The 15205-nt window shown below is 35.1% G+C and overlaps 2 protein-coding genes across 3 annotated transcripts; one reads left to right on the forward strand and one right to left on the reverse strand.

Moving 5' to 3' along the window:
* Window positions 1–1044: 1044 nt before the first annotated feature.
* Window positions 1045–4570, forward strand: LOC107796444 (alternative NAD(P)H-ubiquinone oxidoreductase C1, chloroplastic/mitochondrial-like). The gene is made up of 2 exons (XM_016619217.2): window positions 1045–1241; window positions 2789–4570. Exon 2 carries the CDS (start codon window positions 2804–2806, stop codon window positions 4409–4411), a length of 1608 nt encoding a protein of 535 aa, XP_016474703.1. The 5' UTR covers window positions 1045–1241; window positions 2789–2803; the 3' UTR covers window positions 4412–4570.
* A 169-nt stretch (window positions 4571–4739) lies between these two features.
* LOC107796440 (uncharacterized) lies at window positions 4740–7807 on the reverse strand. Of its 2 annotated transcripts, XM_016619213.2 has the most exons (3): window positions 7517–7807; window positions 6371–7409; window positions 4740–5587 (listed from the first exon to the last, which is right to left on the reverse strand). In XM_016619213.2, exons 2-3 carry the CDS (start codon window positions 7171–7173, stop codon window positions 5326–5328), a joined length of 1065 nt encoding a protein of 354 aa, XP_016474699.1. In that variant the 5' UTR covers window positions 7174–7409; window positions 7517–7807; the 3' UTR covers window positions 4740–5325. The 2 variants fall into 2 exon arrangements, with proteins under 2 accessions (XP_016474699.1, XP_016474698.1); XM_016619212.2 differs by having other exon boundaries at window positions 6371–7792.
* Between the last annotated feature and the right edge of the window lie 7398 nt (window positions 7808–15205).

Here is a 15205-nt window from a genome sequence, read left to right on the forward strand (position 1 = left end):
AGTATGACTGGATCTTTAATAGTGAAATATTCTATTTTCAGGCCCTCATCAAGATGATGGCGTAGGAATATCATTGCTTTGGCACGGTTTTGGTTTGATGCTTAGTTTTTATCCTTGATGGTGTCTGCTAGACCCATCGCATCAAGATGAATTTCAACATCAAACACCCAAGACATGTAGCTTTTGCCCCCCGATATATCCAGGGCTACAAATTCAAGTTTAGAAAGATCTCACATTATATAGAAAAAGAAAGTTCGTACCTCAGATACTTTCAAAGTATTTGCTCGAGATGACAGAGTCTCGTGGTGATAACGTATTATAAAATAAAGACTGTAAAGTAAAGACAAGTATAGAGAGAAACAAATATATTATTCGAATTCAAACTGATGTACATAATGAACTGAAATTTCTTCTATTTATAGAAGAAAGGAAGCTGCTGTGTCAGCTGCTACTGTAAGCTGTTGTGTATGCCGTTACTATACCAGATATGGATAATCTTCTACTGAGAGTAATGCTTATCCATAACGGAATACTAAAAGGATAAGCTTATTGTACCAAGTATAGATAATGTACCCAGTATAGACAATCTTCTATTAGGGGTAATGATTCCATAACGGAGTACTGAAAGGATAAGCTCATTGTACCCGGTATGGATAATGTTTATCCATAACGGAGTATCGAAAGGATAAACTTATTATACCCGGTATAAATAATCTTCTATCGGGGTAATATTTATCCATAACTGGGTACCGAAGTAATAAGCTTCTTCAGGAGACTTATTTCCAATAGAGTACTAAATTGATAAACATATTTACGGCGGAGTCCCATATGAATAAGCTTCTTTAGGAGGCTTATTTCCAATAGAGTACTAAATAGATAAACATATTTACGGCGGAGTCCCATATGAATAAGCTTCTTCAGAAAACTTATTTACAACGAAGTACTAAATGAACATCCATAATATAATATAAATATTACTTTATAAAAAATAAAAAGCATTACTTTATACAAATGTAATAAATTTTGAACACCTAACACATAATTGAAACAGGTGAGTGGTGACCCAGCGGCCAACGGTGAAGGATGTCAAAATGCCATAAGAGGCGTAAGTTATCTTTTGAAGAAAAAAAAAAAGGAACTTTTCGCCATTGCTCAGCAGGCGCAACTCGCCAGAGCCACTCGAGTCTCGCCGTCGCCGGACTCTGTGAAGCTAGTTCGATTCTCCGGCAGTCTCCGTTGAGGTTCGATTCTATTCTCTCTTTAGGTAGAGATTATACGTTCATCTTGTCTTTCGTAGAGAACCTCACAGTAATATATATTCAATTTGATCCTTTACTTGTTCGCCACAAAATAGAGGAAGTGCCTTTACTGTTGTAATTAACTATTTGTTGCACTTGGAACCATTGGCTTTTCAAGTACAGCTCAACTCTACTTCTTTACTGCTCTAAATATCCACCATAGTTATAAATAAGCTGGTAATTAATTAACAACTAACCCAGGAAATACACCTATCTGAAGTCTTACGAGTTTGATTTGTGGGTGAAATGTGCTTTTACTTTCTTTTTCCTTTTGGTTATCGAACGATATCCTATAAATCAGTTAATTGATAAATGTTGATGGTTCAATAAGAAACTGGTTTACTTGTTAGAGAAAAGGAATTGAGAGCTTGATAAACATTATGCGCTTTATAAGTTATTTCAGTTCGAAGTTTCAATGAACTTGGAGAAACATTATCATAAAGTACCAAAAAACAACAACATACCCAGTAAAACCCACTAGTGGGGTCTGGAGAGTGGAGTGTACGCAGACCTTGCCCCTACCCCGAAAAAGGTAGAGAGACCGTTTCCGGGAGACTCTTGGCTCAACATGAGAGACAATAATATCAGAAAAGAAACAAGAGAAAAGGCATGTAACAACAAAAGATGCCAGAAAGAAAATAACAACAACGAATAAGTGAAAGGACAATAGCACAAAACTACGCAAAACAACAATGTGAACACAACATAGACCGTTAACAAACCTAAACAAAACTCTATCAGACTACCCGGTACAAAGAGAGAAGAACTCTCGACTACCCCCTAGCCTACCACCCTAATGCTCGACCTCCACATGTTCCTATCAAGAGTCATGTCCTCGAAAATCTGAAGCCGCGTCATGTCTTGCCTGCTCACCTCGCCCCAATACTTCTTAGGCCGCCCTCTGCCTCTTCTCATACCTGGCAAAGCAACCGCTCACATCTCCTAACCGGTGCATCTAGGCTTCTCCTCCGCACGTGTCCGAACCATCTAAGCCGCGCTTCCCGCATCTTGTCGTCCACGGGAGCCACACCCACCTTCTCCCGAATATCTTCATAAAGTACCAAAAACAAGTTCGCAATTGCCACTGCATCCATTGAAAGAGCCTTTTTTAAGATGAAGTTATCAAGAATGCCTTGCACAACCGAATGGATAAATAGATTTTTAGACGGTTGTGTAGTGCTTTATGTAAAAAGAAAACCATTTAGTGCTATTTCCAATAAGTCTCATAAATATATTCCAGGAGATAAAACCTCGTTGAGCATACTTGTAAAACATATTTGAATTATGCTTTCACTAGTAGATTTTCCTTTGTTGATTTATATTGTTAGTTCTATTACAAGTGTTTTACGACTTAGCAAAATATTACGCAGTTTGATTTAAAATTGTCAGTGCACCCATTCATCGAAGAAATTTTGTATTTACTTCCTCAAAGTTTGAACCACCTTAGCGAAATTCCTGACTTCGCCACTGTTTGCACATGCTACTATCAGATATCAATTGCTTCAATGGAGTGTGCTCTTGCATGTTCTGCTTCAGCGACAATTGCACTAGTCCGCTGCCGCCAAATGCGATGGGGAAAGACACGTTCACCTAAGTTACCCATGATTTGGAGCAGTTCGTGGTGTTCTGGTAGCTCAAAGAGGAATAGATCACTGCGCACTGTTGCCTTGAGCGCCACCGCAGGATTCGGAAGTACCATGGAAGCTCCTGCTGCAGCTGATGCTCCACGTCTTAATTATATTTGGCCTGATAACAAGCGGCCAAGGGTCTGCATAGTAGGTGGTGGATTTGGAGGTCTTTATACAGCATTGAGGTTAGAATCACTTGTTTGGCCTGATGGCAAGAAACCACAGGTAGTCCTCATAGACCAGTCAGAACGTTTCGTTTTTAAGCCAATGTTGTATGAACTTCTCTCTGGAGAAGTTGAGACATGGGAAATTGCTCCACAGTTCTCAGACTTGCTTGCCAATACAGATGTGCGGTTCCTCAAAGACAGGGTAAAATGCCTATATCCATGTGACCATTTAGGAACTAATGCACCTACAGCAGGGACTGTTCATCTCGAAAGCGGTCTCCTAATAGAATATGACTGGTTGGTCCTTGCTATAGGAGCTGAGGCCAAACTTGATATCGTACCAGGTGCTGCAGACTATGCCTTGCCATTTTATACCCTAGATGATGCTCTTAGGGTTGATAAAAAGCTAAAGGAATTAGAGCGCAAGAACTTTGGTAAGGACTCTGCAGTACGAGTAGCAGTGGTTGGATGTGGTTATGGTGGAGTTGAGTTAGCTGCCACGATATCAGAAAGGTTGAAAGAAAAGGGTATTGTACAAGCAATTAATGTTGAAAAGACAGTCTTGCCAAATGCTCCGGCAGGAAATAGGGAAGCAGCACTAAAAGTACTTTTGTCTAGGAAAGTTCAACTTCTACTTGGTTATTTTGTCCGATGCATAAAAAAGGAAGTTGAGTCTCAGACCTCTGATGCTGAATCTAAGAGCATGGACTCAGCAGCTGATCATTCTGAAAGCATAATACTTGAATTGCAGCCTGCTGAAAGGGGCTTAGAGGGTCAGATCATAACGGCAGATATAGTTTTATGGACTATTGGATCTAAGCCACTACTTCCTGAGTTGGAACCTAGTGATAAACCTTACGACATTCCTCTGAACGCTAGGGGACAAGCAGAAACTGATGAAACTCTTCGTGTCAAGGGTCATCCTCGTATATTTGCTGTTGGTGACTCTTCTGCATTAAGGGACGAAAATGGGAAGGTGCTACCGGCTACTGCACAAGTTGCTTTCCAGCAAGCAGATTTTGCTGGTTGGAATTTGTGGGCCGCAATTAATGACCGTCCACTGTTGCCTTTTAGGTATCAAAATTTAGGTGAGATGATGACTCTTGGCAGGCATGACGCTGCTGTTTCACCAAGCTTCACCGATGGGCTGACCTTAGAAGGTTTTGTTGGTCATACTGCAAGAAAAGTAGCCTATTTGATCAGATTACCAACTGATCAGCACCGCGTGAAAGTAGGAATCAGTTGGTTACTGAAGTCCACTGTGGATTCGGTTGCAACAGTACAGACAATGCTCGCGAAAGCTCAATCAGGATCTTAGATCAAGGTGTTCCGGGTTAGGATCATAATTTTAGAAATTCTGTATAGTATTGTTGATAAAACTGTTGTAAGTTGAACGGGCAATCTAATCAAGATGTTAAATTATGTAGTTACTTCTTGAGATCATTTAGTATTGAAAAAATTGATCATAAATTAAAAATATTTTTTACAGTTGTTATCCTGAGTTGAGCTTAAAGAAAGATGTGATGATTCATATAGCCATAGCCGACCTTAACTTGTCGGGACTGAGGCGTAGTTGTTGTTGTTTAGTTGTTTACTGTTGGTACTTTGAAAAGCCACAAAATTGAAAAGGTAAGCCATATAAAAAGATGAAAATACAATACTATTGTTATAGACTTCACAAGATTGATAAGAGAGATAAATCCACTACTATATATAGACCTCACAAAATTGATACAAAATGGCAAACTCCTAGCCATAGGCTTCACCAGACAACCAGAGAAGTTATGCTCTTTCCATATAACTTGAACTTTTTCTTTCTTCCGTTTCCTGAAGAGTTTAACTACTATACACTGACAGTGTAATACTTACACTATCAAGTCATCTAAAAGATAACTACTGGTGTTCGTACGATCAGGTCATCTAAAAGATAACTATGTTGTGCTAATAAAAGATATTCACGAGAGCATTTATTCAAATTGTAATATACAGGACAAAAACTTCTACTCTCCGTTGCAACACAGACGACGCTGCTTCACCCTTCTATCTGTGTTGTTGTGTTGAGCATCTTCTTCTCCACTCTGTAGTAAACATGTACCATAACACCATAGAAGAATAATAAGATCACCATTTCCTCGTAGTTAATGCATTTTTGTAGCCTCTTCCATCTTCTATGTCATTGGGAGGTTAATAGTATAAACGTGATACAACTTTGGATAATCTATTCTGTTATGATTAAACTTCTTTTCCCATTCTGTCATTGAAGGGGGTTATACTTGGAAGGAAACAGGTCTCTTCACCACCAGTGCTCCACAAGAAATTGGCATATGTAGATGCATAATAAGGATTCCTAGGCTCGGCTGCCACGGCCTGTTGGTATCTTTCTTCTGCTTCCCATAAGTTCTTCCTAACTGTCCACAAGAAGTTCGCGTACTGACATAGGACCTCTGCGTCTGGTGGTTCCACTTGAACTGCGTGTTTGAAGCACTCTTCAGCCCTGTAACAAGAAACAAGCCACTGTCTTAAGATCGTATAAAGGGCAGCCCGGTACGCAAGGCATTCAGTGTTCACGCAGGATCCTAGTTTCAGCATACTCTAGTAATCTTGTTGAGGGATTGCACATATCAAACAACTAACTTTTGACAATTTTAACACATTGTAGTGGTTTGGCTTTTCAATATGAAGAAATCTTCAACATGTTATAAAAGGGCAGGCCGAAGAAAAAGCATCACGCAGGGTATGGGGAAGGGCCGCACCCAAGGGGGTATAATGTAGGTAGTCTACCTTGACGCAAGCATCAATGACTGATCTCATGACTTAAACCCGTGACCTTATAGGTCACACAGAGATAGCTTTACCGTTCATGTAGTAAACTTTACCCTAGACCCTAAACACGTAGTAAAGTTTATCGTTTGCGCATGGAGACAACTTTACCCTTCGAGCGATGTAGTAAACCTATAGGAAATGACACAACCAAATCACAGGGATGAATAGTACTCGTCCATTTTAGCAATGTAGTACAACAACAACAAACTCAGTGTAATCCCACATGTGGGGTCCGGGGACGAATACTACTTGTCCATTTTAGCATTGTAGTACAACAACAACAACAAACTCATTTTAGCAATGTAGTAAAGCTAGCATATCCTCCTCTCCAATTGAATTAAATTACTAGAAACATATTTTACAGTTTTTAATCACTAAATGAAATAGGACAACAACATCCACAGGGTGTAATGCCTGCTACATTATATAACTCGAGAAATATGAAGAAATTTACCTATTATAGTCTCGAGCAGTAACTTGCAGAAACTGTGCATAATTGCATAGTAGAAGCGTGTTATAAGGCTCGTGAGACAGCGCCATCTGGTAAAGAAGATCTGTCTTAAAATACTCAACACTGTTATCTTGATCAATCTCCACAGATAATGGCGAAAAAAATCTTAACATGACTTCATGATCAAGCCCAACATCCCTTAAACCTCTCATATTTAAGGCTTCATCCTCTATCGAGTTCCACAATTCTATCTCTTCATCGTTCCTCAGTTCTTGATCTTCAAATCTTGACAATTCTTGAGAAATATGAGGATATTTGAAGAGTGTCGACGAATTACTCAAATCCCTTGTTTCTATTGTATTGACATGATCATAGGCTATTTCCATTTGTGGCATTGCAATAGCAACATTGTGAGATGTAGAGTATACACTAAAATTGGCCAAAAGGATCATAACATAGATCATTAACACAGGCGTACGACAAAATACTTGTCGAAAAAGCCAAATAAATGATGCATACATTTCTCTCTGTACTTCACCAATAATCATCTCCAAATCTTCATTGCATACTGATTCTCTCATTTGCAATGCATAAGTTTGCAACTCCACAATTATGAAAACAAATGAGGAAAATGCTTTTTTCATTGAGCAAAAACTGTACCGTTTTACGGGTAAATACTGATGTTTCTTTTTTATCATTCTAAGTGATAAAGGAAGTCCAAAACTCTTGGCCTTTTGTTCAATACTTAACCATAAAATAGCCTCTCTTTCTGGCCAATATGGTGGTTCTGGTTTAATACCAAGCATTCTTGGCTCTAGGGACTCAAATTCTGATTGCAAAAATGACCCTTTTTCCCCATATTTACTCTTATATGAACATCCCTCAGAATTTTCTTCTCCAAAATCTGCACATAATCTTGAACTACAACATGGTTGTATACTACTATGACTTTTACAGGAATTTTTGTTTAAGTATTGATACCTCAAGAATTTTCTTGATCTTACAGAAATAGCCAAGTTTACATTTTTAGCACCCCATTTTGCTGAAAAAGAAGATGGTAAACAGAACAGAGAAGTGCATGAATTAGAATTACAACATGGTAGTATACTACTATAACTTTTACAGAAATTTTTGTCTAAGTATTGATACCTTAAGAATTTTCTTGATCTTACAGAAATAGCCAGGTTTACATTTTTAGCACCCCATTTTGCTGAAAAAGAAGAAGGTAAACAGAAAAGAGAAGTAGATGAATGAGTAGATAATGGTTGAAACATAAAATTTTGAGGACATTGTACACTGATAGAAGGAATTTGGAGTTTCATAATTACTATTTTCTGGTCATAAAGAAGAGATGATACAAAATGTAAGTAGAGGAAGTAATGGAAATAATGAGAAGAAAATAGAAAAGAAGTGGTCAAAAGAGAAAACAGAAAGTCCGTGGAAAAGGGTACTTTTAAAAATCTTTTAAAACATATATATTAGTGGAATTTGAATCTAAAGTAGATCTTGAAATGAAAGTCAAAATAAACTCTAGAAGTTGCTGTGATTGCGTTAGATTCAATCCAACCTGTGAAATACAAGTGAAAAATAAATAAATCAAATTACTATAATGAAGACTCCAACGTGGCTGATCCAATTCACATTAGAAAACCAAATCCCAATAGAGAAAGTGTACACAAGATGTTTATACTTAACTATATTAATTTATTATAGTTAAGTAATATAATAAAGCAAAAATATGCAATAATTAACCATATTTAAATTGAAATGTGTATGTGTAAAAACATATCTTGCATCGGTTAGTGTAAAAATTATATGGGGTAGTCACTATTTAAAGTGGTATTTACTTTTTATCCAACATTTTTAATACTGAGCAAAAATAACCACTAGTTTATTAAAATTAATATGAAAGGACGTTGTTACCCTTTCCTTCCCAAACGAAATACAGGTTGGATAGATACGCAATTTTCAGATTCTTTCCTTGCTTCTACTTGTTCCTTTTTCACTTTCTTTCCTCGATATTTCAGTTCTTTTCTAGAATGTGACACTTTAAATGTTCATTTTCATGATCTGTATTCGTAGTAATTAAAGAGTTTTAGAAGAAAGTTGTTCAAGACATAATCTAAGATATGGCTGATCTGGACATTAGGAAAAACTTTTATAGTGAATCCTGATCCTATTCCTCGTGAGCCTTCCACCTAACTATTAGTTAAAGGATACTTGGTCCTTAACTTAGAATTACAAGTTCAAAAGTTAATGACACATGGTACTGAACTTAGACTAACAAACTCAAAAGTTAAGGACAATAGGTCTTGAACTTACAGTTACAAGTTCAAAAGTTAAGGACAATAGGTCCTGAAGTCCTTAACTTAGACTAACAAGCTCAAAAGTTAAGGACAATAGGTCGTGAACTTAGGCTAAGAAGCCCAAAAGTTAAGGACAATAGGTCTTGAACTTAGACTAACAAGTTCAAAAGTTAAGAAGACTTGGTCCTGAACTTAGACTAACAAGCGCAAAAGTTAATGACAATAGGTCCTGAACTTAGACTTACAAGTTCAAAAATTAAGAAGACTTGGTCCTGAACTTAGACTAACAAGCACAAAAGTTAATGACAATAGGTCCTGAACTTAGACTTACAAGTTCAAAAGTTAAGGACATGTAGTCCTTAACTTAGAGTTACAAGCACAGAAATTAAGGACAGGTGGTCCTGAACTTCGAGTTCCAAGTTCAAAAGTTAAGGACATGTAGTCCTGAAGTCCTGAACCTAGAGTTGCAAGTTCAACATGCATAGAAATTAAGGACAGACAATCCTTAACTTAGAGTTACAAGTTCAAAAGTTAAGGACACTTGGTCCTGAACTTAGACTAACAAGCTCAAAAGTTAAGGACAATGGGTCTTGAACTTACAGTTACAAGTTCAAAAGTTAAGGACAATAGGTCCTGAAGTCCTTAACTTAGACTAACAAGCTCAAAAGTTAAGGACAATAGGTCGTGAACTTAGGCTAAGAAGCCCAAAAGTTAAGGACAATAGGTCTTGAACTTAGACTAACAAGTTCAAAAGTTAAGAAGACTTGGTCCTGAACTTAGACTAACAAGCGCAAAAGTTAATGACAATAGGTCCTGAACTTAGACTTACAAGTTCAAAAGTTAAGAAGACTTGGTCCTGAACTTAGACTAATAAGCGCAAAAGTTAATGACAATAGGTCCTAAACTTAGACTTACAAGTTCAAAAGTTAAGGACATGTAGTCCTTAACTTAGAGTTACAAACACAGAAATTAAGGACAGGTGGTCCTGAACTTCGAGTTCCAAGTTCAAAAGTTAAGGACATGTAGTCCTGAAATCCTGAACTTAGAGTTATACGTTCAAAAGTTAAGAACATGTAGTCCTGAAGTCCTTAACTTAGAGTTACAAGTTCAAAAATTAAGGACACTTGGTCCTGAACTTTATGAGCAGAAGGGTGTTTTCGTCCGGACAGGTAAAGTTTATTAATGCAGTGGCTAAAGACTAAAGACATTTTAAACAGTGGCTTAAAAGTAAATACATATGCTATTAGGGGCTAACCGTGCACTTCCCCTCAGTTAGTCTAGTCTGGTGTAGGGGTGGCAATTTGAGCCCAAGCTCATTTAATCCGCACAATCCGCCAAAGGTTGGGCCGATCATTGACCCGCCCATTTGTTGAACTCAATCAATCTTTGACTCAACCCATCTTAGCTTATCTAAAGTTTGGCTAATTTTTAACCCAAATTGATCCATGAGTAACTTTGCTAAATTATCTTTAAAATAACTTTTTTTTTGATATATTATATTTGGCCATAACAAAACAAAAAAATCTTATTTGATAATTAAACAATTCAAAAGAAAATAACATGCATTAATTAAACCTTGGTAAGAGTTGGACGGGTTAGACTATGACCCAAAATTAATTCATTTTAACCCAGTCCATTTCAGCCCGAATAACTTTTGGGGCGGGTCATTTATTCAGTCAGTCCATTTAGACCCGTCCAAAATAAGTCTAACTTGCACATTTGGCACCACGAGTGTGATGCAAACACCCGGTTTGCTAGAGAAGAAGAGGTTATGGGTGCAGAGAGACTGCCATGTGTGACCTCTTCTCTCTTTTTATGCTACTAGTTTTCACGGATGGTTGGAAGACACAGGGCCTCAGCTTTGCTTTGTCACACTTCTTTCTTTTATACGGAAATAATGCACATCTAGATATAACTTTTTTTTTTTGATAATATATCTTGATATAACTTAAATAAAATGATTCTTCCTTTTTCTTTTATTTATCCGGTATGGCAGTATCGGATGCTCATTTTGGAATCCTTACTAATTAGAATTGCACTGTATAAGGTTTATTAAAAGAGGAAACACTCCCTATAAAATTTTCTCCATTCTCATCGATACTACTAGAAATTTAGAAGAACCGACCACGATCGAACGACCAATTTTGATCGGTCAAAAAACTGGTCAAAAAACCGACCAAAGTTGGTCGGTTTTTAGGCAATATTTTTTTTTGAATTTAATCAACTTTGGTCGGTATGCCTTTCCGACATTTAAAATACCGTTCACACATAAATGGTCGCATTTTGGACGGTTATTGGCCATTACCAACCAAAGGGACGGTTTTGCCCGGATTTCTAGTAGTATATCCTTCTCGCTCCCACCTGCCAGCTGATGTAAATAGGCTGACCGGCCCGATACGCGTTTGTTGACAACAACATCGTAGGAATTCTGACATTTCAATAAAGTGGAGGCGAACTAATTAATCAACGAGAAAGAAGCCCTACTCACTACAAACAAATACACCACAAGATCAAACTACATTCGTGTAGCAAAATCGAGCAATGAATTTTAGAAGAATTTCACTTTGAAGCACGACTCATCAAAACTCGAATACGAGACTTTCACTTAAGGCTTGAAGTATCCTAACCATTACACTTACACCAATACCCTTAACGATAAAACAAGGTGATGATTCTAGGAATTTTTACCTCATATAGCAAAGGTTAACACCTTATTTATATTAAATAAATATCATTTAAAAAAATTATATTCTATAAATACCTTTTAAGGTTTATAGCAAAATATTTAATTTTGGTTATCTCCTAGCCCTAAGCCACTAAATACGCTAATCAGTTACACTATTTTTTTCCTCTCTCTACTTTGATACATCCCATTCTCTTCCCCATCCCATTAAAATTTCTTAGTGTAAATAAAATCTCATGCTTCCTCTCTCACGCTTTGTTCCCTAACATACCAGATCCCCCGCCACCATTAACGCCTAGATTGACCCACCTCCGTCATCTACCACCACGGATTCCCTCTTGGACCTGCCACCTCTTCCCACTTCCACCACCAAGGTCCGCCTTTTATGCAGCTACGGTGATTGCAAGTAAACATCCACATTAACTAGAAGACATTATTCACGATTCAATGTTCTGTTTTGCTAAAGAACGGGGAGGAAAAGGAGCAGGAGGGACGATTCTAGGAAAATGCCTTTTTACCTGCCAACCTACACCCCTGCTGAGTACGGATGGTGGCAAGGGAGTAGCACTTGCATATCTCATAATTGCAATAAAACCACCAGTGGACTGGAAAAAAAATCAACCATTAGAAGGGAGTCGGTTCCAGGCTTGTCTAGCCCAGGTATCTTTTTCTTCATAAAAATTAGCAATCAAAAGACAAGGCCTCAATAGAAGTGGAAGACGATATAGTAGACCGGATACTAGGTGGATTATTTCGTTGCTCGACGACGGATTCGCCGGAAATTAGGGTTTGTTCTTGAACAAAGACGACGGAGTTTGGGGCTAAGCAACTTGATTTTCTGTTAATATATTTCAATGTATTTTCAATGTATCATGATGTATTTTCATGTATTTCATTGTATTCACTAGTCTTTTTTTTCCATTGTATTTCAATGTATCCCGCTATATTATATGTATTTTATTATATTCATTGTCTTATTCCATGAATGTATTCGTATATTTTTTTTAATTAATATAATTTATGTATTCAGATGTATTATATAATTTCTCTGAAGATTGCTATGTTTTTGGGGTATTTTTTGGTTGAGAATCTTCTTTATAAATGAAAATACAAAATTTGTGTGTTATAATTGAGTTTGTTGAGTTATATTAGGAGTCTATTATGTTAATTGATTCACTTTCCCTTTTAAAAACAGTGTAATCCCCTATTTCACGCCGTGAATACAGTCGAATACAATAATCTGTCCAGCTGTAATCCCATGTTTCACTCCATGAATACAGTCGAATACACTCGAATACAACAACTGATTAGCTGGACTTCCCTGATTCACGCCTATTTTTGCTACTGTATTCATGAATACAATAGCTTAAATACATCAAATACATCTTATAACCACATAAAAGGTATCTATAATCCGTAATATAGCAAATGGTATCTATAGATGACTAATTACTACCAAAAGATAGTGCTTTAGAAAAATTTGTCATGATTCTACTATAGGCAAAGGAAGCATAAAGCTCACCGTAAAAATTTAGCCGCAAATACGATCAAATCAAATAGTTTAATTTGATTAATTAAAATTAGAATGATGACATGCATATATCTTGCATTAATTTGGTGTAAACTTGCCACGACGTCTCTCTCTATATATATACTAATATTAGCACCCGTGCGGATACACGAACACTAATCATGTCAAATATTTATTTATTTGAATTATGTGTCAATAGTCTTAGAATTTAAACCTTCTTGATAAATATAGATAATTATTGGATACTCCTATAAATTAAGAAATACTACATGAAAAAGATTAACCATTTTTCAAATTTCCTAGTTATAATTCTATTTTCTTTTTTGGTACCATTCTTCGCGGTGTCATTGGATCCTGAAAATAGTCAGGAAGCAAAATAATAACTCATATCTATGGCAAAACAATCAAAGGTTGAGACTATGAAGGATTCTTTGGATATAACTCGACTCTTGTATTACTACTTGAACTCTTATTTGGTCTGTTGATATCTTTCAAAAAATATTTCTATTTTAAAATTTCAATTTCTAAAATTTTATTTTTCAATAATAATTATGTTTATAATAATGGAAGTAAAAATATTATCCTTAATTCAAAAACTCAGTTTAGTCAGCTATCTAAAAATTTAAATAATTCTTTAGCCAGTGATTTATTTTTTTCAGTATGACTCCATTTTGATATTTGACACTGACCATATTAAACATCTGAGTTATTTGAATTATATATAAATAACCTTAAAATTTAAACCTTCTATATAATTATAGATAATCGTTAGATATTAATTAAGAAATACTACATGGAAAAAAAACTAATATTTTTTCAAATCTCGTAGTGATTTTTTTTTTTTGCACCATTCTTATTGAAATCATTAGAACCTAAAAATAGTCACGAAGCGAAATAATAACTCGTATTTATAGCAAAACACAAAGGGTGACACAATATGAACGACTTCTTAGTTACGACATGACTCTTTTACTATGATTTGAACTCTTCTTTGGTATGTTGTTATCTTTCAAAAAATATTATATTTTGAAATTCTAATTTTATTTTGGTATGTTTTTATCTTTCAATAATGATTAGCTTTATAATGATACAAGTGAAGATATCATCCTTAATTTAATATCCACTTTAATAGACTATCTACAAATTTAAATATATGAAAAATCTAAGAACCAGAATAGAGATAACAACGAATTTCTTCTTCTCTTTATCTGTTGAGTATAAAAAATTTGGAAGCTGATCTCATCGATTTAAAATATTTTTTTCAACTCAAATACATAGATTATAAGATAAAGATATCTTAGAATATATTTTTTCTAATTTACATTGTGTGTCGTTTTCAAAAAATTACTATTACTAACAAACTGATATGATATTCAAATCTGAATTTAGATGCAATTTGAGTAGTATGCATTGATGTAAAGCCATGTATAGTGTCGAGAAAAAACTACTTGATAATTTTAAGACAATATCTGCAATGTTATATAATAACAATCAGCTAATTTAACATTTAATGATTCAAAGAAAAAAATTATATATAAAAGTTATTCAAAATTTAAAATCTGTGGCTAGAGATATCAATAAACTCAAAATAGAGCCATACTGAAACAAAATTTCGCCGGCTAAAAAATTATTTTTTCTATATTTATTTTCTTATGTCTTTCTTTCTTTTGTAACAAAAAATTAATTTATTTCGCTATAAAAGGATGATTTTTAATAGAAATTGTATACATAAGAAATTTATTTATATTTTTAGTCTTTGGTTAAAATTATTTTATATTTTTCTTTTGGCTTTATCTAATCAACCTAAATATATGCTCACCTAACCACTTAAATTAAAAAATTAAAGAATGTGTAATTTATATATAATACGTGTATAATCATGTATAATCATGTATCGTCAGTATATCATTTATGTATATCAGCTATAAAAGATCAACGATAAATCTGGCCGGATATTTATTTAAATATTCCATAAGATTTCTGTTACTTGATTTCATCCATGATATGACTTCTATTATAATAATTTAAAAATTCTCTACTAAAATTCAAAAATATCTTATCCTTTTATTTTTAAAATTACATTATATTTTAAAAAATAATCACATTTTGAAATAATTTTTTACATTTTAAAAAAAAATATTTGGTGTCATACCATTTATTTTCAAAATATACTTTTTGTTATACTTGAAAATCGATATAGAAACTACCAATTAGAAACCAATATTCCTCTTGTGAAATTCGAGAAACCTTTCATATAATTTAATGATTCAAAACTAATATTCTTCAACAAAAAAAATATCATACCCCTGCAATGTTGG

This window comes from Nicotiana tabacum, chromosome 11 (genome assembly GCF_000715075.1).
Source record: "Nicotiana tabacum cultivar K326 chromosome 11, ASM71507v2, whole genome shotgun sequence".
NCBI lineage: Eukaryota > Viridiplantae > Streptophyta > Magnoliopsida > Solanales > Solanaceae > Nicotiana > Nicotiana tabacum.